At 43.3% G+C, this 20967-nt stretch overlaps 1 protein-coding gene across 13 annotated transcripts in view; it reads right to left on the bottom strand.

Moving 5' to 3' along the window:
- Window positions 1–5946: 5946 nt before the first annotated feature.
- CHD7 (chromodomain helicase DNA binding protein 7) overlaps window positions 5947–20967 on the bottom strand; it is a 270130-nt gene continuing 255109 nt past the window's right edge. For 10 of the 13 annotated variants that reach the window (XM_061599721.1, XM_061599738.1, XM_061599686.1 and 7 more), the window contains 4 exons: window positions 17738–17959; window positions 17054–17194; window positions 16593–16697; window positions 5948–8703 (listed from right to left, as the gene is read on the bottom strand). In XM_061599721.1, the coding sequence (XP_061455705.1) occupies window positions 7756–8703; window positions 16593–16697; window positions 17054–17194; window positions 17738–17959 (1416 nt within the window). In that variant the 3' untranslated portion in view covers window positions 5948–7755. Of the gene's footprint in view, window positions 8704–16592; window positions 16698–17053; window positions 17195–17737; window positions 17960–20967 lie in introns of all 13 variants that reach the window. The other 3 variants (XM_061599753.1, XM_061599762.1, XM_061599744.1) reach the window with 1 other exon arrangement.

Here is a 20967-nt window from a genome sequence, read left to right as displayed (position 1 = left end):
TTCTAATATTGTACCCTCCCACTCCTGAACTTCTAAAGGTAAAGGTGTCCCTGCACTTACAGTGCGAGTCGTTTCCGACTCTTAGCGTGATGTCTTGCAACGTTTACTAGGCAGACCGTATATATGGGGTGGGATTGCCAGTTCCTTCCCTGGCCTTTCTTTACCCGCCAGCATATGCCGGGTACTCATTTTACCGACCATGGATGGATGGAAGGCTGAGTGGACCTCGACCCCTTTTACTGGAGATTCGACTTCCTCCTTCCGTTGGAATCGAACTCTGGCCGTGAGCAGAGCTTTGGCTGCATTACCGCCGCTTACCACTCTGTGCCACGGAGAATCTTTCCTGAACTTCTACTCTGACATAAATACATTGCATACTCTAACCTGTTTCTCCTGATTATTAACCTTGAGTATGGCAACCTATAAATCATCTATGAAACAGCTGGTGCTCAGCATTGCCCTAAAGGTGTATGATTACCATCTTTTATATATATATATATATATATATATATATATATATATCTATCTAGGTGTGCAGACATGAAAAATTCATTGAAGAGCTTGATATTGTAAGACTTATTATAATGAATTTTCACAAAAACATAGATCATGTTGGAAATAGGTGTCCACTTATTATAATACAGCCATTTATATCTTCCTGAGTTGCCTAGTCCATGGCTCAGCTGTTGTCTTAAAAGTCAAATACGATAATTCCTGAATAGATTTACAGTGGTCAGTTTGCATGTACTTCAAGGATGGGAATTTGCATTTAGCATTTACCGACCTTAGTGTTGTAAAGTTCAGGAATGTAAAGTGGAAAAAGTTCTAAGAGCAAATGGAATGGGACCCTTGAACATGTTCTTTGTGGGATACTAATGATGGTTGCGCAATCTCTCCCTCCCTCTTTTAAACTATTGAATTGCTCCATATCATTTGGGCAATTGCCAACGTCATGCATGTTGGCATTCCATCAAAACAGAGAGGCTGTGACAAAAAAGGACATACACACAAAGGCTTTTCCAGCCTGCCTCCTTCCCACTGCAATCCCTTGTTCCTTCTCATGCCACTCCTGAGGTGCAGAGAACCATATGTAGTCTGACTTATTTGCTATAATGTGAGCAATTCTGATTACCTCATCTCAATTAGGTCAGTGAGGCTGTTTTCTCCAAACCATGCCCACCTGTCCCACACCTTAAATTGTATGTGGGACAGTGAAAAACATGGCTGGGATTGGGTACACTAGGGAGTTCTCGATAGGGGGACACGAACTTTGTTCAACCATGGGTACTCATCCCTGTGGACAGAGTTGCATACATGCAGGACCACTTCAGAAGGAAAAAAATGTGCATTTGCTGTGGTGTGTGGCTAACTGGGTTGGTTCTAGAGAGGTCTTTCATATCTTCAGTACATATGGGTACTGAACACCTGATCAGGGCTCTAGTGAAGTTGATTCACAGTAGGTTCAGGACTGATAAAAAGAGAAGTACTTATTTGCACAACACATTTGCAGCCACAGGGTTGGAGGTGCCGACTTCTTTTTTTAAAAGGTTTCACAGGAGATGGGCTTGTTAGCCATTAATAGAACCTCTGTGTACAGAGGTTGTCCCTTGAACAGAATGCCCAATGGTGGAAACAGACAATTAAGATGTGTGTGTTGCCTTCATGCTTTATATGTGAGCATCCCAGGAAACATCTATTGGGACATGATAGAAACAAGACTGCTGGATTAGCTAGATCTTGGGCCTGATGCAGCAGGTTAGTCATCAGAGCAATCCCTTACTTTTTATGGCCCGTTTTCCTGAAGCCTCTGCCAGGATCCCAAAATGCACTATGGACTGAATGGTATTGATCTCTTCATCTCCAGGCTCTACAGGCAGCTGAGCTGGCTTACACTAAAAAACAAAACACCTACACATACTTCATGTCAACATAATTTGCAAAACCATATTCTAGCCAAACACCAGTCCACTACCATCTCTACCAAGAGATGCAGCTAGCTGTAACTCAGTCTGATCCCAGGAGTCACACTGAAAAATTGTGCCCAGTGTTGTCAAAATGACATGAAAAGCTGTAACAACATTGGCATCAAGATGAAGCAGTGAAGACAGATCAAAAAGAAACTGAGGAAAAATTGATTGACAATTGCTTGAGGAAAATAAACCTTGTAATCCACACAGACGCAGGACAAGAAATAGGTGTCAACTAATGGAATTGAAAAAGCTCAACAGGAAAAGGGCAAACAATACCATCTGTGAAATGTACTCTTCAGATGGATATGATCAGCATCCCCCACTCCCACCTCTGAATTTTTTTTTATGTTGTGTCAGCTGGTTTTCAATAGATTTCTCCTGGTAAACAATGATGCTAAAACAAATATAAGCTTCTGTATGGTCTCAGCAGCATATGAAATCTGGTATAGTACTTATACTTAAAACGCATAGAAAGCAGCAATGACCAACTCCTGAATTCATCTTGTTTCAGTCTCCATTCTGTTCTAACCATAATTTTAAATTCTCAGTGACTCTCCTCTTGTATGCATGGTAACTGGCACTCTCCCACCTCTGAATGTGGGAGCTGTTGCAGGGATGATCAAGAAATCAGTAACAGGTCCCACAACCAAAGCTCCAGGTGTGGGATTTTGCCATTGAACACTTTGAATGTGGTAGCATGGTTTCCCCCTTGTCTGAGTGGGGGTGAATGCAACTGGAAATGAATTAGGCTGATGTAATCTGTCATGGCTCTCCAGGCAGCCTTTAAGAATAATGCCATTTTGTTGAAGGTCACACTGTAAATTGGTGTACAACTCAAGCAGCCACTAACACAAATGCATCACTGAGTCAACAAAGCTGAGTGTGCTGTTTGTGCTTAAGACCAGAACATTTTACAGTAGGGATTCTTAATTTTTTCCCCTAGTGAACATCTTTCTCTAATTCAATCAATGATGCCACTCTTCAGCCAGATCTCAGAATCTGTCACATTTCTTCCTAGGGAAAATCCCCCCCCCAAAAAAATGAAGGAAGCAGGGATTGGTTGGAAGGAAACCCTCCACAAAATGGGAATGTAGGCACCCCATCAACCCAACCACTAATTTAGCAAGATAAACTTAAAGTAGCAGAGAAGAGGTACATTACACTTAGGATACAGCAGTCTCACTGCCCTCAGTGGAACTTACAGCCCTACCATATTTAGATGTAAGTTATGATTGAAAACAAACTAATAGTGGTCCACTATTAATACTGAAACAAAATCTGTGCAGTAGTTGTTTGTGTAAATCATGCACATTTACAGCACTGCATTTTTTGACTAATCCAATTCATTTTAAAATACGGCCTTTTTACAGAGTTTATATTTTTCTTTATGGCAGAAATTGGAGTGGGAAATGATAAGCAGAGCAGGGAAGTTCTTTGGAGTCCTCCAATCTGCAAATAATTTATGAGTGCATTGATATATAAGTATTGCAACTGCATAAATACTGGAGACCTATTGTCAAGGGAGGTCATTCTTTCCTATTCAACCAACCAATATACCAAGTATTTCCAGAATAAGCTATTTTTCAAGATAATGCATTTTGTACAAGTATTTCTTTCTCAAGAGAGGAACATGCAGCATTTTCACATCAGGAATTAAACCTGTACTTTAACAGCCTTTCCCAACCTTTGGGTCCCCATATGTTGCTGGAGTAAAACTCCCATCAGACCCAGCCAGCATGGCCAATAGTCAGGAATTATGGGAACTGTAGTCCAGCAATATTGGGACCCAAAGGCTGGGAAAGGCTGTAACACGAAGATTCAGTCCCAGGGCTGTATTCAATTAATCCCTACTCAGAGTAGACCCAGTTAAATCAATAAATCCAAGTTAGTTATGCCCATTAACTTCAATGGGTCTACTCTGAGTAGGACTAGTGTTGAATACCACCTCTAGTAACCTAAGTATCATCCCAAGATTCAGTCACTCAGTCCCTTGGGTTTGATTAAACTTCATCCCAGTCTGTCCAAAAAAATAAAAGAAACAGAAGTGGATGTGCTCCCATTAAGAACCCTGTTCTTTTTCATAAAACCACACATGCCCAGTTCTAATTACAGACAAACTGGGACAAGAAAAGGAAGCACTGGATATCTCCTGGTTAAGAGTTCTTAACTCATCCTTTCATGGATGAGGGTGTGGTATACAGCTGTTTCTTCCCCCCTCAACTATAGCATGGCCCAGATCCTCCTCCAATGTACTCTTTCTTTTTACTTTCCCCATGAAGATTTATTCCTATTTCTAAAATTCCTAAATATGGCTTTAAGGTAATAATAATATAATAATAAATAATAAATTTAATTTCTGTGTCGCCTATCTGGCCAATGGCCACTCTAGGCGACGTACAAAATCATTAAAATACAATTAATAAAATACAGTGATACAATATAAAACAGTGTAAAATCAATAAATCTGCAACAACAGTATTAAAAGAGGGCAGGAGGCATTACAGTTATAGCAGTTAACCCTCCCCAGAAACCCCGAAGGCCTGTTGAAAGAGCCAGGTCTTTAAGGCTTTCCGAAATACATTTAGGGAAGAGGCGTGCCGGAGATCTTGTGGGAGGGAGTTCCAAAGAGTTCCTAAGAGTGGGGGCCGCCACTGAGAATAATCATTGAAAAATTATGTTTGTTTATTTATTTGATTTATATTCTGCCCTTCCTTCCAGTAGGAGCCCAGGGTGGCAAATTTATACTTTTTTATATTTAAAAAAGTAAATTATACCTATTCATTTCCGTATTTTACACCCCACCACACACCCCATCAGCATGTGTACATGGGAACACACAGGTCACAGCTTGGTAATGGGAGGTTTGTCTTCCATATACCCATCCATCCCTGTGCTTCCAAGCCACTCAAGACTCTGCACAGAAAGAACAGATGGCAATATAAATGAGAGGAACATAGGTGTGTCTTTACCCAGACTACCCTGATATATAGCTTGTGTGCACATGCACACACACTACAGATGAGAGGAGAAGAAACAGCTTTTGCTATGGACAAAGCACCCTTGCCTATGGAAGTATCAGACACTTGTTATTAAAACACAAAAATGCCCCATCAGCTTTTTCATAGGAAATCTGTTTGACTCAATAAGGATAAGTATTGTTCTCCATAACTAAGGTGGACTTTATGGTTGTAGTCTACCAGGCCCTCTTTCTACTCATACAGAAAAGGAGACTTGCACAGGACTTTCTCACAGATTTTTAATTATATTATCTATTGGTATGGCAAAGGAGGGAGGGCTATTTTACACCTCACATCTTGGCCAAGGATAAAGAAAATAAGATATTAAGTATCTTGTGAAATGGGCACCCAGCAGCCAGCATTAAAGGGTGCTATATGTTGTTAGTTTGTGTGTGTGTGTGTTTAATTGCCTTTGCTTATGACAATTAAAACTCCTTCCCCAGGGATATCATTAACCATCATTAAGTTCCTTGCTGGCAGTATAAAAATTAATGCATTACCAAGAGTGGAGACAAAGAATCTTTCACAGTGGTACTTTTACAATAAATTCCATAGTTTGTTGAAAATGAGTCATTAAAACGTGAAAAATTTAACAAGCTGATAATATGAATGCACACACAGGATATGCCACTCTTAATCAGATTGATGGCTTCTCCAAGTTGGTTTCTAGATTTTTATGATAGGCTCCATATGTGAGGCTTGACAGGAAAGAATAATGCATTCAGTCAACTGTGCAATAATGTGTAGAGAGAAAAAATATATTTTCTGACCTCTATTAGCTCTTTATGATATTTTAAAATGGAGATAACAAGACATTTTGATCTTCACTAATTCAAATGGTGCACATCTTTCATTCACACAATATTCACTTTGAGCTATTTATTGTGAACTTTGTTTTCATTGTTTACAGCTTCTCCCACATTCTGTACTCACATATACATGTACCTCTCTAATTGAACCAGGTCCGTAGAACAATGATCATTCTATGCTTGTATTACTGGGCACTACACATCAACTAGGCAAATGTACAGTTGGTTTAAAATTTTATTTTACATTTCTTCCCATCAACTGTTAGGGCATTCTGAAGTACACCGACAGCATTGTGCTTTGAAGTATTTATCTAAAAAGAGTTCTGCACCCAGATCTAGCTTTTCATCCTCCACAGTGAAGTGCCTAACCTTTAACTTAATGTCAGGATTGCTGTATACTCATCTTGGTGACACAGTACACCAAAAACAGTAACTCTCAAATGATACATTATCACAGGTCATAAAAAGTTATAAATCAGAAGCTCGGCAGAAGCAGCTTAGGTTTTTTTTAAAGTGAGTCAGTTGTAGTTTCCTGTAGGTTATTTGACAGTGGTTTCTGGCATCACAAGCTCTGGTCTACAGGAAACCACGGAGCCTTTATGTCCTGTGCTCAAACTACAGCATTGTGTTTTTCTACCCATTAACCAAGGATAAATGACCTAGATATTGTGCCTATCAAATCCTCATTTCTCTTTTACCCCTTTGTTCTTTAATGTACCACATTATCACACGCTGAACACATTTGAAAGTATTCCTAGTCTCACAAGCTCTTTTGAGAGAGTAATGCAAGGTTTTGTGCTTCCTTCTGAAGCTTTAGCTAGAGTGGAATAATACGAACATAATTCAGGATTTTTCTTCTTGTCTATTTCTCACAGCCTGCCAATTCGGTATATTTAGAGACAGAAAAACTGGCAAAGGAAGATATAGTAAAAAAAAGTACCCAAAAAAGAACACAATGATATATTTGCTTCTATTGAGAATACAAAAAATAGTCAACACCAGTTGTGATTTCCCTAATCACTACATTCTATAAATTACATCTCTGCATATCATGAGTCACTTTTATTAAAAGCATCATTACTACAGTTGGCAGCAATTTACATCTTATCTTACATGATAGCAGTTTCCAAGGGGAAAAAAAATAAAGACATCACAACAAAGAAAAACAAATACATTTACAAAGTCATGTCTGTAAACTTCAAGGCTAGTTTATAGAGTTGAGGTAATCTGTTTAGCTTTGTGGCTAAAGTAACAAAGTCCTTTAATTTAAAAAGGTACCTGATTTTAATTTTTTTTGTTTTACCAGTGCATTACAAGATCACGAGACGATTTAACTGTAGTTTTATCCTGCAAGAACCTTTTCAGTGGGTAATTTCCAAAAGGTACTCTTCACATTCAACAGCTGCCTTATTATTGCTGTGTCTCAAGACAGAGAGACATTCACACTATCATGGAGATTGTCAGAGAATGTGTGTGTATGTGTACGTGCATGAGTGAACTCCCATATAGTCAAAATGATGCGCAAGTATGATATGTATGGTAAATTTCATCTTGACTTTCACAGCAAAGAATAAAAATAAAAAATTAAATATATAACTTCATATTTCCTTTAAGCAGCACTTCCTTCTATTTAGTGCCACTCTATTACAAATTGCTGCTTTTATAACACCAATGGTACCAAAAGGAAAAAAAAGCAGAGCATTATGTCAATTTCCTTAAAAAGACATGATCACTTCTCAATTTCATCTCTCCTAGGGATAATAAATAATGCACTGCACAATACTTAATGACCAAGATACCTTTTGACACATCTGTATAACATGACTTGAACTTTTTTGTTTGCTACACTATGTTACAGAACAGCTTATAAAAACTAAGTATGGACATTAACTGTGAGTGTAAACAGTAGGACTACCACTTGTCGAAAGTTTAAAACACTTTAACAGTAACTGGTACTGCTTACTCATCATTTTCATTGTTTTCTAATTCATCCCCCCCATCAAGCGAGTCTAATTCTTCACCCTGTGCTATTTCATCTTCTAAAACAGAGGAATCTGCAGTTTTATCAAGGCTTTCCTCTGCATCACTGCCCTCTAGATTTTCTTCATCTTTAAAGGCAGCTCCTTCAGTTTTATCAGTAACCTTCACTTCACTGGAGCCCACTGCATTCTGAAGTCCTGCTAATGCTGGGAAACCAGGTAGTGTCAATCCTCCCAGTCCTGGAGGTAGAAACATAGAAGGATAGAACAGGCCAGGAGCCATGGTGGACAGAAGGAAAGGATTGAAGGTCAGAGGGTTGGCAGGCAATCCAGTGTTGGTTGTGGTGGTCACAGTGGCTGCAGTTGTAGCAGTTACACTGACTGATCCATTTGCAGAGTCAGTAGCAGAATTAGTGTCTGTGCTTTTCTCAGAGTCTTTGTTCTCCTCTTCATTCTCAGTCTTCTTTTCTTCTACTTTTGAAGTGCCATCTTCTGTTTCTCCTTGACTGGAAGCCATAGTGGTGTGTCCAGAAGCAGCTGTTATTGGGTTATTCAACAATCCACTTAGTCCAAACATGTTGGGCAACCCTGCCATACCTGGCAACATCAGAGGCAGCATGGCAGCTGGATTTTTAGAATCACCTCCAGCAGCAGCAGCAGCTGTCGCTAGTCCTGGAGGGAAGCCCATGAGACCTGCAAGCTGGAGAGACTGTAGGTTCTGTAAATTCTGAAGGCTCGTGAGATCCATTCCAGCGAACAGACTGTTCATTAGAAGGGGGTTAATTCCCGAAGTTGAAGCTACAGCAGCAGCTGCTGCAGCTGCTTTGGCAATTTCACTTTTTGGCCTTCTCCCTCTTCTGCTTGCTCCCTCTTCTCGCACAACAGGTCCTGTGAGAAGACGGTCAAACATGGACTCTGGGACAAAACCCTGAACAAGGGAAGAAAGAAAATCCCATGCCATTATGTTTCCACTTATGGTGATGCCTACAGATTTGGCATTTCATGTAGAGCTGCTCACAAGGCACAAAAAAGTGTACAATCCCAAGGACAGGGAAAAGAGAGGGGATTCTGCTAATCAGATCTTGTTCACAAAGTACAGTTTCTTCCTCCTCTTAACAAGGAGCAGATAGTTTATTTGAGCACTGCCCAGAAATATCTTAAATTAAGCTTTCCCTCTGATATCAGAAACAAATCTGTGAGTCTGATATAGTGTGTCAAACTATTGTAAGAAACACACAGGAACAGTAGCTGATGTTCAAAAGGCAAAGCGTCCAAAGAAAACTCAATATAAAAAACTGTACTGGATTTATAAAAAAAATCCTGAGGCAAATTAAACATTATTGGGTTCTTTGTTTGACAAGTACTAGGCTTGTATGTTTTAAGAAAAAAGGCATGTCTGTAAACATCATGTCCGTAAACATCATGTCCGATGTTTGAAATATGAGAACAGGGGAATTCCTCACAGAAATGGACCATTGGTCTCACCTGAAGGGTGATTTTCATAGGAGAATGCCATCATGCTGGATTATAGCTCGTCCTATCGTCCAAAGGCAAGAATGTTTCTGAAGTCAAGACTAGGGCGTCAGGCCCCTCCCACTCTCCAGTTCATTCGCAGCGAGTCCAAAGAGATATATCTAAACATGCAGGAAAAAAGGCCAACGGGCCTAGCAGCAAGAACATAACATAATAATAGTAACATTAATAATATCTGACTCTAACCTAGCGAAAACAGTAATAGAAGTCTTGACTTCACTAGAGAATTAAAATTTAATTAATATAATATAATATAATGACGAACTGTAATATATAAACCATCCCAAAAATTATGTAGTTATCCTCCAACTGGGAGGGTCATGATGGCATTCTCCTATGAAAATCACCCTTCAGGTGAGACCAATGGTCCATTTTCCATAGGAGGAATGCCATCATGCTGGATGTACCAAAGCAGCCCATAACCGGGAGGGACCACCCACATACTAGTCGTCATTAAGAACCTGTTGCAAAACTCGTCTGCCAAATGAGGCATCGGCAGAGGCATAACGATCTATTTTATAATGCCTTATGAACGAGTGTGGAGTAGACCAAACAGCAGCTCTACAAATATCGGCAACAGGAGCGTTAGTAGCAAAAGCAGCCGAAGTGGCTGCTGATCTAGTGGAATGAGCTGTTATACTAGGTGGAACTGGAATCTTAAGGGACTCATAGGCTAAGGTAATACATGCACGCAACCAGCGGGATAAGGTGGAATTAGCTACTTTATGCCCCATAGACCTTGGATGAAAGGATACAAACAAAGACTCAGTCTGTCGTATATCCTGGGTCCTGGACAGGTAGGTCTTGAGAGCCCTCCGAACATCCAACGAATGCCAAGCCTTCTCGAGTGGATGAGTAGGATTCGGACAAAATGAAGGTAGAACAATGTCCTGGTTGCAATGGAAAACTGAATTGACCTTGGGACGGAATGAAGGATCAGTTTTCAGCACAACAGAATCCTTGTGAAAGACACAGAGGTGGCGACCAGAAGACAATGCGCCCAGTTCCGAGACTCTTCTCGCCGATGTAATCGCAATCAGGAACAGGACCTTGAAAGACAACAGACGTAAAGGCACAGTCCTGAGTGGCTCAAACGGAGGACGTTGTAAGGCCTGTAGAACCTTTGACAAACTCCATGATGAAAAACGGTGAGCTACAGCCGGCGAGCGTAGAGCAGTGCCTCTAAGGAAGCGTTTGATAAACGGATGTGAGGCAATAGGGGCATCAGTGGAAGATACTGAAAGAATGGACAACAGGGTGGACGCATGTCGACGTAATGTGTTGGGTCTAAGTCCCAACATGAGGCCCCTATGAAGATATAGCAGCACTTGTTGTACTGTAGCCTTGGAAGGATCGATGTGTTGAGACTGACACCACCTGGAGAATGCTACCCAAGTATGCTGATATATACGAGTGGTGGATGGTCTTCTCGAGGCCAAAATAATGTCAATAACAGCGTCTGACAGGCCGGCCGATCTCAAATGTCCCCGTTCAAATGCCACGCTGTTAGGTTGAGCCACTTGGGGTCCTGATGCCATACTGGGCCTTGTGATAAGAGATCTGGCCTGACTGGGAGTGGCCAGGGATCCGTCACCGACAGTGCCAGGAGATCCGAGAACCACGGTCGACGGGGCCAATATGGTGCTATCAGAACCAGCTGTGCCCTCTCGCGACGTACCTTCCGCAAGGTTTTGGCTAATAGTGGTATTGGAGGGAAGGCGTATAATAGTCCCTCCGGCCACGGCAATGACAAAGCATCCACCGCTTCCGCTGTCGTGTCCAGGTATCGAGCGAAGTACCTGGGTAGCTGGCAATTGCGACTGGAAGCAAAGAGGTCGACTGAGAAGGGGCCGAATCGACGCTAGAGAAGATGGAACACAGTCGGATGAAGTTTCCATTCTCCCGGAAAGACTTGTCTGCTGAGCCAGTCTGCTGTGAAATTCCAAATTCCTCTGAGATGTTCTGCTTTGAGGGATTGTAGATGTTGTTCTGCCCAGTCGAATATGATGGAAGCTAGGCTCTGTAGAGGTCTGGACCTGGTGCCTCCCTGTCTGTTTAAATGAGATTTGGCACACGTGTTGTCCGTTCGAATGAGGACATGGTCCAAGTGGAAGAGAGACTGAAAATGAAGCAGAGCTAAGTGGACAGCCTTTAGTTCCAGCCAGTTGATGTTTTGAGTTTGTTCTGCTGTGTTCCAAACTCCCTGAACGAACTGGGAGTTGCAGTGGGCTCCCCAACCCAGGAGACTGGCATTGGTGGTAATGACAGTCCGGTGGGGTTCTCTGAACGGAGTGCCTTGGGTGAGATGTTGTACCCTTGTCCACCAGCGGAAAGACAAGCGCAGTGTGGGACTCAGGGGGATTGCTCGATGGTTTGAGTTGGCAATGTCATGTTGGAATGGCAACAGGGCCCACTGTAGCTGGCACGTATGTGCCCGAGCCCATGGCACAATATGGATGGTGGATACCAACATTCCGAGAGCCCTGGCTAGAAGCATGACATCTGCAGAAGATTTGTGCATCAGAGACCTTGCGATGTCTGTGATAGTGGTGATGCGATCTGGGGACAGGAATACAGTCGCTTGCAGTGTGTCTAACATTGCCCCTAGATGCTGCAGGCGTTGGGTTGGTTGTAGATGGCTTTTGTCGAAGTTGACTAGCCAGCCGTGGGCCTGTAAGATATGGATCGTGAGTGTTAGATGACGATGAGTAAGCTCCCTAGACCTTGCGCGTATTAGGAGATCGTCCAGATAGGGGTAGATATGGACCCCTTGAAGCCTGAGGTAAGCCACTAGGGTAAGTAGCACCTTGGTAAATACTCTCGGGGCAGACGAGAGTCTGAACGGCATTGCTCGATATTGGAAGTGCTGGGAGCCAAAGGCAAAACGAAGGAATTTCCTGTGGGCTGTGCAAATAGGGACATGGAGATACGCTTCCTTTAGGTCGATAGAGACAAGGAAGTCACCTTCTTGCAGGCTGTCTGTAATGGAGTGGAGGGATTCCATTTTGAACCTGTGATACTTTACGAAACGGTTAATGAACTTGAGGTTCAAAACCGCTCTCCATGAGAGATCGCGTTTGGGCACAGCAAATAGGAGGGAGTACACCCCTTCCGACCTCTCTGCATTGGGGACTGGCTCTATCGCCTCTATGTCCAAAAGGTGCTGTATCGCAGTCTGCATGATGCAGCGCCTGTCTAGTGCCCTGGGACAAGGGGAAGTATGAAAATTGTTTGGAGGTATTGCCCAAAACTCAATTGCATATCCATAACAAAAGAGGCCTCTGATCCATGGGACCTGAGTCAGAGGTAGCCAAAGTTCGGCAAATAGAATCAATCTGCCCCCAACTGGTATTGCCTTAGTATTGTCTGCGTTGGCGAGACCCTCCCCTGTATGAGGACGTTGAGTAGCCTCTGCGGCCCTGGTACTGACCTCTACTGGGGAAACGTCTATTCCAGCCTCCTCTGGTGGACCGGAAGTCAAATGCTGGGAAGTAATGGCCTCGTCCCCCGGGCCGGGTTCCCCGAAAGGGCTGAGACGTGCGATATGAAGCGAAACGCCTAAAGGGTCTGCGCTCGACGTTTTTGACGGTGGCCAAGACAGGCTTTCGAGTGTCCTTGGGGTCGACAAGCACTGCCCTTAATGCCTCTTCCCCGAAAAGTAATGAGCCTGCATAAGGTGCTCGTGAAAGATTAACTCTGGCAGTAGAGTCAGCCTGCCAGTGACGAAGCCAGAGGGTCCGTCTGGCAACGATCTGAGCCGCCAGGGCGCATGCTGCTAGTTGATTCGCGTCCAAGGTGGCGTCGGCCACAAAAGCAGCTGTTTTACGCAGTTTTAGTAGCGATCTGCGCAGGGAGGCAGGATCTGGATTGTGGTCCTCGATGAGGTCGTCTAACCACATCATCGCTGCCCTGGTGAAAATAGAGGCAGATGTGGATGCACGCATGGAAAAGGCGATGGCCTCATGGGTCTTGCGTAAAGCAAAGTCCAGTCTCCGTTCAGTGGCATCCTTTAGATGAGAGTCCCCTTCCCTCGGCAAGAGGGACCTGGAAACTAAACTGGAAATAGGCTCGTCGATGTTAGGGACAGCCAGTCTGGTAGAAAAGTCCGGGGCCAAAGGATAAAGTCTGTCCGCAATGTTATTAAATCGGCGTGCCTGTAAGGGGTGGGACCATTCGTCCTTGGCCAGTTTAGCGATGGGGTCTGGGACAGGGAGGAAGTTTTCAGCTGGCGTAGGGGATTTCAAGACCCTGGCCCCTTTTAAAGTGGGAGTGGAAGCTGCAGTTGGAGTGGATTGAAGACCAAGGGCGTTCAAGACTCTGCGCGCCAGGGGCTGGTAATCTGAAGAGTCGAAGAGGCGATAGGAGGTTTCTGGCTCTGGTTCCGAATGGTCACTCCACTCGTCTGCTTGGTCTTGCAGCACGAATGCGGACTCTGCATCAAAAGAGGCGTCATCAACGAACCTGCCCCTGGTAACGTCAAATGGGTCTGGAGAACCTGATGGGTTTGTCTCACTGTGTACACTTTGAACCCCGCTGTGCTGAGGGATAGCCGGAGGTTGTGAAGATGATTGACTCTGAGTAAAAAAGGACAGCATGCCCTGAAGTTGTGTAATGAACTCGTGGGAAAGCTGTAGTCCCGGAGATGTAGATGGTTGCTCTTGGATAGGCGGAAGTGTAGACGGCCCCACAGGTAGTGAAGAAGAGCAAGCTCTGGGTTGGCTGGACATTGGCTGTACAGGAAATCCAGGAAAGTCCTCCTCATCAGAGGAAGCCGCAGGAGAATGAAAGAGAGTAGTTAACTGTGCATGATTTGAGTCCTCTGGCACTGGAACAGAGACATAGCGGGGCCACTTGATTGTGCTGTGGCTAAGATGTTTGGTTTTGGCAACCGCTTTAGAGTGCTTATGTTTGACCGCCTTAGGAGGTTTAGGCTTGGTCATCTGGTTTGTCACAGGCTGTTGTATCGGCTTGGTTGCCTGGGTTGTCTCTGGCTGTTCTGCCATCATATAGATAATAAGGGTAGCTGTACACAGCACACGACTGGGGCAGAATGCACAGACCCGGGCAGGCACAGTACACGGCACATGACTGGGGCAGAATGCACTGGCAGATGGCAAAGTACACTGCCACGATGGGGCAGAATGTACGCTATGAACAGTCTTAGAACATGCACAGTACACGGCACACGACTGGGGCAGAATACACTGGCTGATGGTAGGTACACTGTCACGATGGGGCAGAATGTACACTTGGAGGAAAGATGATATTGCACAACTTGCACAGTATAGTCCAAATAGCTTTGTATATTTTCAATAGTCTTGCACACTAACAGGTGGCCTGGTGCACTGTTATGGCAGTATTAGTAAATTTGATGAAAAGTCACATGTGCACAGTAGTTGCAGTGATTGTAGAAAGCCACAGTAACCCAGTGGTTGCCAGGGTCAGCCTCAGAGATGGGGTTGGTAAAGGAACTTATGTAGAGGTAAAAATCCTATCTGCAGCACATAAACAGGGAGCAGATCACACAGAGGGAGCTGACAAGAACCTGGGCTCTGCAAACCCCAACCCGTGAAGGAAAAAATCCCCTTTTGTAATACTAGTGGGTTCTCAAAAGGGACGGGAAAAAACAGCCACTAAAATGGCGCCCGTAAAAAGAGCGGGAAAATTCGAACAAAAATGACGGATACTTTGCCCAGCAACAACCGTTGTATGAAGAAATGAGCAAGGTGGGAAAAAATTTTAACTGTAAAAATGGAACCGCCCACGGTAGAAATACAGCCGTGGGACTAAGAAGGTAATCGCGGCTGAAAAAATTAGCCTGGAAAAAGACTTCGAGAAGGAGGCAGGACAGCTAGCGGACTTCCCAAAGCCAAAGAGAATCGGCCAACAGGCAAGCCGCAGCCGCGGGCTGAAGGGACTGACTCCGTGAGGAACCAAGCGCCGCAGATGATCGAGAGAGACAAGGCAGCCCAAACAAGAGAAGTCGCTAAAAAAGGGGAAGGCAAAGAGCCGCAGACATCGGCTCCTGACGGGCGAATGAAGCGCTGCCCGTAAAAATGAACGACGAAGGGAGCCGCAGCCGCAGGCTCCCGATCGTCAAGGCACAAGGGGAAATGGCAAAAGGACCGGAGAAAATAAAGTACGAAAGAAGCCGCAGCAGCGGGCTCCTAATCGTCAGGGCACAAAAGGAGATCGGTAGAACAAAAAAAGGGGGGGCGGAGGCTGCCGCTGCAGCTCCTGGCCCCGCTGAGGAAAGAGACCGCAGCCGCGGTCTCTGTAGTTTGGGAGTAAAAAACACACCCCCGGGAAAACGAGAAATTGACAAGGAAATTGACACACAACACACAAACCGTGGTAAGGGATGAGACAAAGGGAAGGAACGAGACGAAACAACGTACACAAAACTCCACCCTCTATCACACAAAGACAAAAAACTTATCTAGTCACTAGCTAAAGATCTTGCAGGGACGAAAGGCAAGAATGAACTGGAGAGTGGGAGGGGCCTGACGCCCTAGTCTTGACTTCAGAAACATTCTTGCCTTTGGACGATAGGACGAGCTATAATCCAGCATGATGGCATTCCTCCTATGGAAAATAAGGCAGTCCTTGTTTGATAAAGAAAGCAAGTCTCTTAATAAAAAAATAAGGTTTATTATGGGCATGGTATTCAGAAGACAGTCATACACTAATAATGAAGTACATGCAAAATTTCACCAATATGGTTATCCACATTGGTGAATAACTAACATTTTAGAGCAGCAGAGGGGAACCTCCTGCCCCTGAGCTGAACTAGACCCAGCATACCTCCTCATTTGGCCTGCAAGGCTGTTTTGGCCAAGCCACACCCACCTGCCCTACACCTGTCATATATGGAGATCAGGTGTGGGGCTGTTAAAGAAGGAGCTCTCTCCCAAAAGCTGGGTTTGCAGGCACTGCTGATCAGCTGACTACTGACAGTTACAAAGCTCTGTGCCTTCACGATTAGCAGTACTTGCAATGGCAAAGGACTCTGGATGTGCTGACAATCACTTCACTTGATGTCACTGTGATGCCAGGAGACTGACAGGTGTGTGGCCCTACCCACCTGTCAAAATAACCTATGGGATTGGGGAACCTAGGCATCTGGCCTGTTGGCTGGAAATGGTTTCCCACCCTGCTTTAGAGAGGGAGACAGGATAAAACCACACCACAAGTTTTGAAAGTGTATAGACCGTAAGAACTTAAATTCCCTTTACAGTTAAAATGCAAAAGCAAAACCTATCTACAAATATAGCTTCTCCTTACAGACTGTTTAACGATGTCAGTCCAATCTGGAGCAACGGCAAATTCAGGATTTTCTTCTAGCCATCTTGGCAGGTCCTTCATTGGAGGGGCCATAGCTCCACCCATCTAATAAAACATATTAATGTTTCATTACAGAAAACTTCCTAGTGCATATTTTATATCTAGATTATCAAAAGTATCTTATTAGTGAACACTTACGGTGCCTGTAATCAAAACTTGACCTAAAGTTCAACTCAACCATTAGTAATGCATTAAGTATGGGAAAAGTCTTCGTTAAATATCTTAAGAATCCTGAAACTCAAAATCCAGAATGCTACTTTGCGCTAAGTGATACAGAAGTCAACAGAACTTGCATGCCCGCCAGGATCCAGGTAAGTCAAACTATGAAAAGCTGCATTTTTTCTTAAAAGCACTTTTCTTTAAATGCATTTGGTGATAGAGCAAACTAGTCAAAGCACTACCTTCTTGCCATTTCGCTTATTTACAACAGGGACCCTCTCTTCTCCAGTTAAGGTGTTTATATCCAGTTTATTAGGGTTTCGACATCTGTGCCGTTTCTGCTTCGGTTTCTGAAATGGGGAAAACAGCACATCTGCACTCTTCTAAGAAAGGGGGAAAAGTACAATACATTACTTTGGGGTTTCCTTATCTCATCTACACAAATAACTTTACAACTTTTTGGTTTTAATTTTTTAAAAAATATATTCTGAATAATATTTTCCAGGTTGAACATGAAGAATAAAATGCCATGAGAATTTTACATTTATACTTCCTTCATTTTTGTAACAAATGAACAATAAAAACCCAGACCTGTATCCAATGTTAGTCCTACTCTGAGTAGACCATTGAAATGAATGAACATGACTAACTTGGGTCTATTAATTTCAATGGGTCTACTCTGAGTAAAGCTTAGTTGAGACAACCCAGTCTTGAAACAAAATTCAAGTTTTCAACCTTTTAAAATATAAAGTACTTTAGAGCAAAAGTATTTTTCTGAAACTTTTATAAATACACAGAGAGACTGCTATTCTCAATCATTATTGCAAAGGATTAAGAATAATTGGTGTTGAATATCTTATAAAGTAACTGAAAGACAGATAAGGCTTTGGACTAAAAAAATATTTCTATGGCTAACATCCACTTACTGGTACATAACTTGGCATATCAACAGTGTATGATGGATGTAATTTAAGCCATTCAACTAAATCCTTGTTTTTAGGAGCATCCTCTCCCACCAGCCTGGTCCCATCCTCCATATTAATGACAGGGATGCGAGTGTCAGGATCCAGTTGCCCAGGAGATGGAATGTTTCTCAGTGGGGGGGGTTCCATTTCTTCATCAAATGCTTTGGTCAATTCTGCATCCTCCTGTAAAAAGGAGACAATGATTCCAACTTTCACAAGAATACAACAGGAGTCACTGGAAAAAGCATACACATTAAAATGGGAATCTTCCCATATAGCAATTAAACATGCCAGTGGTGGCATACAACTAGATTTTGAATTCTGCATACGTTGATGTATATCCACAACCAGGCTACAGCAACTGGAAATCCAAATGAGCAGAATTTTGCCCCATTAATGCCACATTCTGAATACGTTGTGCTGAGTAGGTACTAAGGGTGAAAGCCTAGTAGAGAGGTACTTGCCAGTGTTGTAAGAACATCTGTGAATACAAATTCCTACCGGTTTATTTCTCAGTTTACAAACACTCAAAAGTTACACACAGAATACAGGTTTCTCAAGTTTCTCACCCACAACATGTTCTATTTTGGAGAGAGTTTGCAGAATGTTATTTTAAATCAAATTCTTAGAAACTAATTTAAAATATTCAAATCATTTCATGCACATCATCTTATAATCCTTACAACATGGAGAAATACCAGCCCGCAGGCTTGATACAGCTTCTATGTCCAGCCCTCCAGAGTCTGCTCTACCATTTCCCTAGCGTCATTCAGCAGTGACTTGCATGGCCATGCATTGTCTCAGGTAATCAGCATGGCTGTGCATGTGCTCCTATGCCCTGCTACCCCTTCAATGTTCTCAAGCCCTCAGAAAAATCTTTGGAGATACTTGGGAAATTCTTAGACATTTAGGCATTTCAAGTCTTTGTTGCCCTCAGAGGCATCTTCAGAGGCATCTTCAGAGGCACTTAGTAAGTTATCTTTGCAAGTAGCTCCAACTATTTTCATAACAAGTATTTGAGAGAGATGGGAGAAGGCTTTTGAATATCAGATGGTTGGTTGCATATGGCCATGACCTTGCCCATATTTTGCCCTTGCCCTCTTTTGGCTTTGGCCCCACCCACTTCTGGCATGCAGCCTCTAGTTTACCCTGCAAGGAATGTGGTCTCCTGACTGAAAAAGATCCACAATTCCTGCCTTACAAGAATCCTGTAAAGTAGGTCACTATTTTTATTCTCATATTAAAGTTTGGTGCTATAGCTAAGAAAGAATGACTTGCTAAAGGCCACCTAAAGGTCAAAGCAGAGATTCAAAGATTTGAACTGATGATGTTCTGATTAATTTATTTGCTGCTGCTATTATTATTTAATCACCTTCCGCACACATCTCAAGGCGATGTACAAAATTTGATTACAACAACACAGAAAATAACATCAAAGAAATTTAAAAACAATACAGAGTAAACACTCATGGCAGTAACTTATTCATCCAGCTAGGAAAGCTTGTTAGAACAAAAGAATCTTCAATTGTAACTGGAAAGGGCAGATAATGGGTGCCTGTCATATCTTGACAGGAATGCTGTTCCACAGACAAGGGGTACCCACACTAAAAACTCTGCCCTGAGTTACTGGGGAGCAGGCTTCTGATATCTTTGGAACTTGCAGGAGAAGCTCTCTCCACAGTGACCTAATGGGTATATAAGGGATAAGGCGGTTTCTCAAGTAACCTGGTCCTGAGCTGTATAGGGCCTTACATGTTAGGCCCAGCAACAGACAATTAGTGCAAATTCGCAAGCAAGGTGTTATATGCTGGTGGTAGCTTCCCCTCACAAGCAACCTAGCTGCTGTGTTCTCCACCAGCTGCAGCCTTCAGACCAACCTCAAGGGTAGCCCCACAGAGCATATTGCAGTAATTCAACCTTGAGGTTACCAATGCATGGACAATTCTGGTCAAACTAGTCTGGTCTCACCAACCGAAGCTGGTAAAAGGCAATTCTAGCAAGGTCACCTGCACCCACAATGACAGAGTTGGATCCAGGAGCACCCCAAACTATGCTCGTGCAGTGAGACCTTCATTCCTCCCCAGCCCAATGCTTCCCAGACACGTACCATTTTTTAACAGTCCCCCCCCCCCATTTTTCTGGATATTCACATATCTATCTCAGTCTTACCTGAAGATGCTGGGGACCGAACCTGGGACCTTCTGCATGCAAACTAGACGTTCTATCACTGAGCTACGACCCTTCCCAGACATATTTCCAAGACACAGATACACTCTCACACAACCCACTATTCAAATAATACAAAAGGACTAGTAGGGTTTCTACAAATCAGTGTCAAGAAACATCAAACTGGGAGACACCTACAGCATGAAAAATATCAGGCATAACCCAATCCCAGCTCTCACCTGGGACAAAAATCACTCTGCTGTCTCTCACCCAGAAAGGACACCTTTCAATAGTAGACCACACCCAGTCTCCCACGCTGGAAATGGTCCAGAGAAAAACACAACAATACTCCCCTTAGGAAAAACCAAAATTATCTCAACCACACAACGACTACTAAAATGAATTAAAAAGGGGTGAGCCCTTGTTGCACCCCAAAGAAGAGAGCAAAGAACCAAATCCCTTTGGTGTCTCCCCATCAGGATCGCCTCCCACCAGCAGTGAAATGCGCAGCTTCTGGCAGGCTTGCCTTATTCCCCTCCCTTTTCCAGTACCAATGGAAAGTGTGCTGGTCTGGGGACTGTCCTGGGTAGCTACAGCCACTCAGGCAGATGGAACACAACCTCAGCAAAGCCTAGTCCTGATGTTAAACACCTCTAAACAACAACAGCCTCTTGGCAGAAAGCAGCTTTTGCAACGGGTTGGGGGACCTGGTGGTAAGCTCTGTGCCTCTCCCTCCTGACTCAACTGCCTCGTACTCATCACCTTTTTCTTCTTCTGCTACTACTATGCTACATCAGCTCAAAATGAATCTACCTGGTATATTACAATGGAATTCCTCTTCCATAGCAATTTTTGCTCTTAAGAGGTATTCTATGAGTTTATTCTCAAGGTGTTCAACTGACCAATATTTTGTTTACTAGAATAAGATCACGTCTGAATATTAATAAGGAACTAAGAATACAAAATAAAATATTTATAACAGGAATGCTACTTTGGTGGTGTGCTTAACATAATATAGACTTAAT

Source organism: Rhineura floridana, chromosome 1 (genome assembly GCF_030035675.1).
Source record: "Rhineura floridana isolate rRhiFlo1 chromosome 1, rRhiFlo1.hap2, whole genome shotgun sequence".
NCBI lineage: Eukaryota > Metazoa > Chordata > Lepidosauria > Squamata > Rhineuridae > Rhineura > Rhineura floridana.
This window is presented reverse-complemented; position numbering and strand designations above follow the sequence as displayed.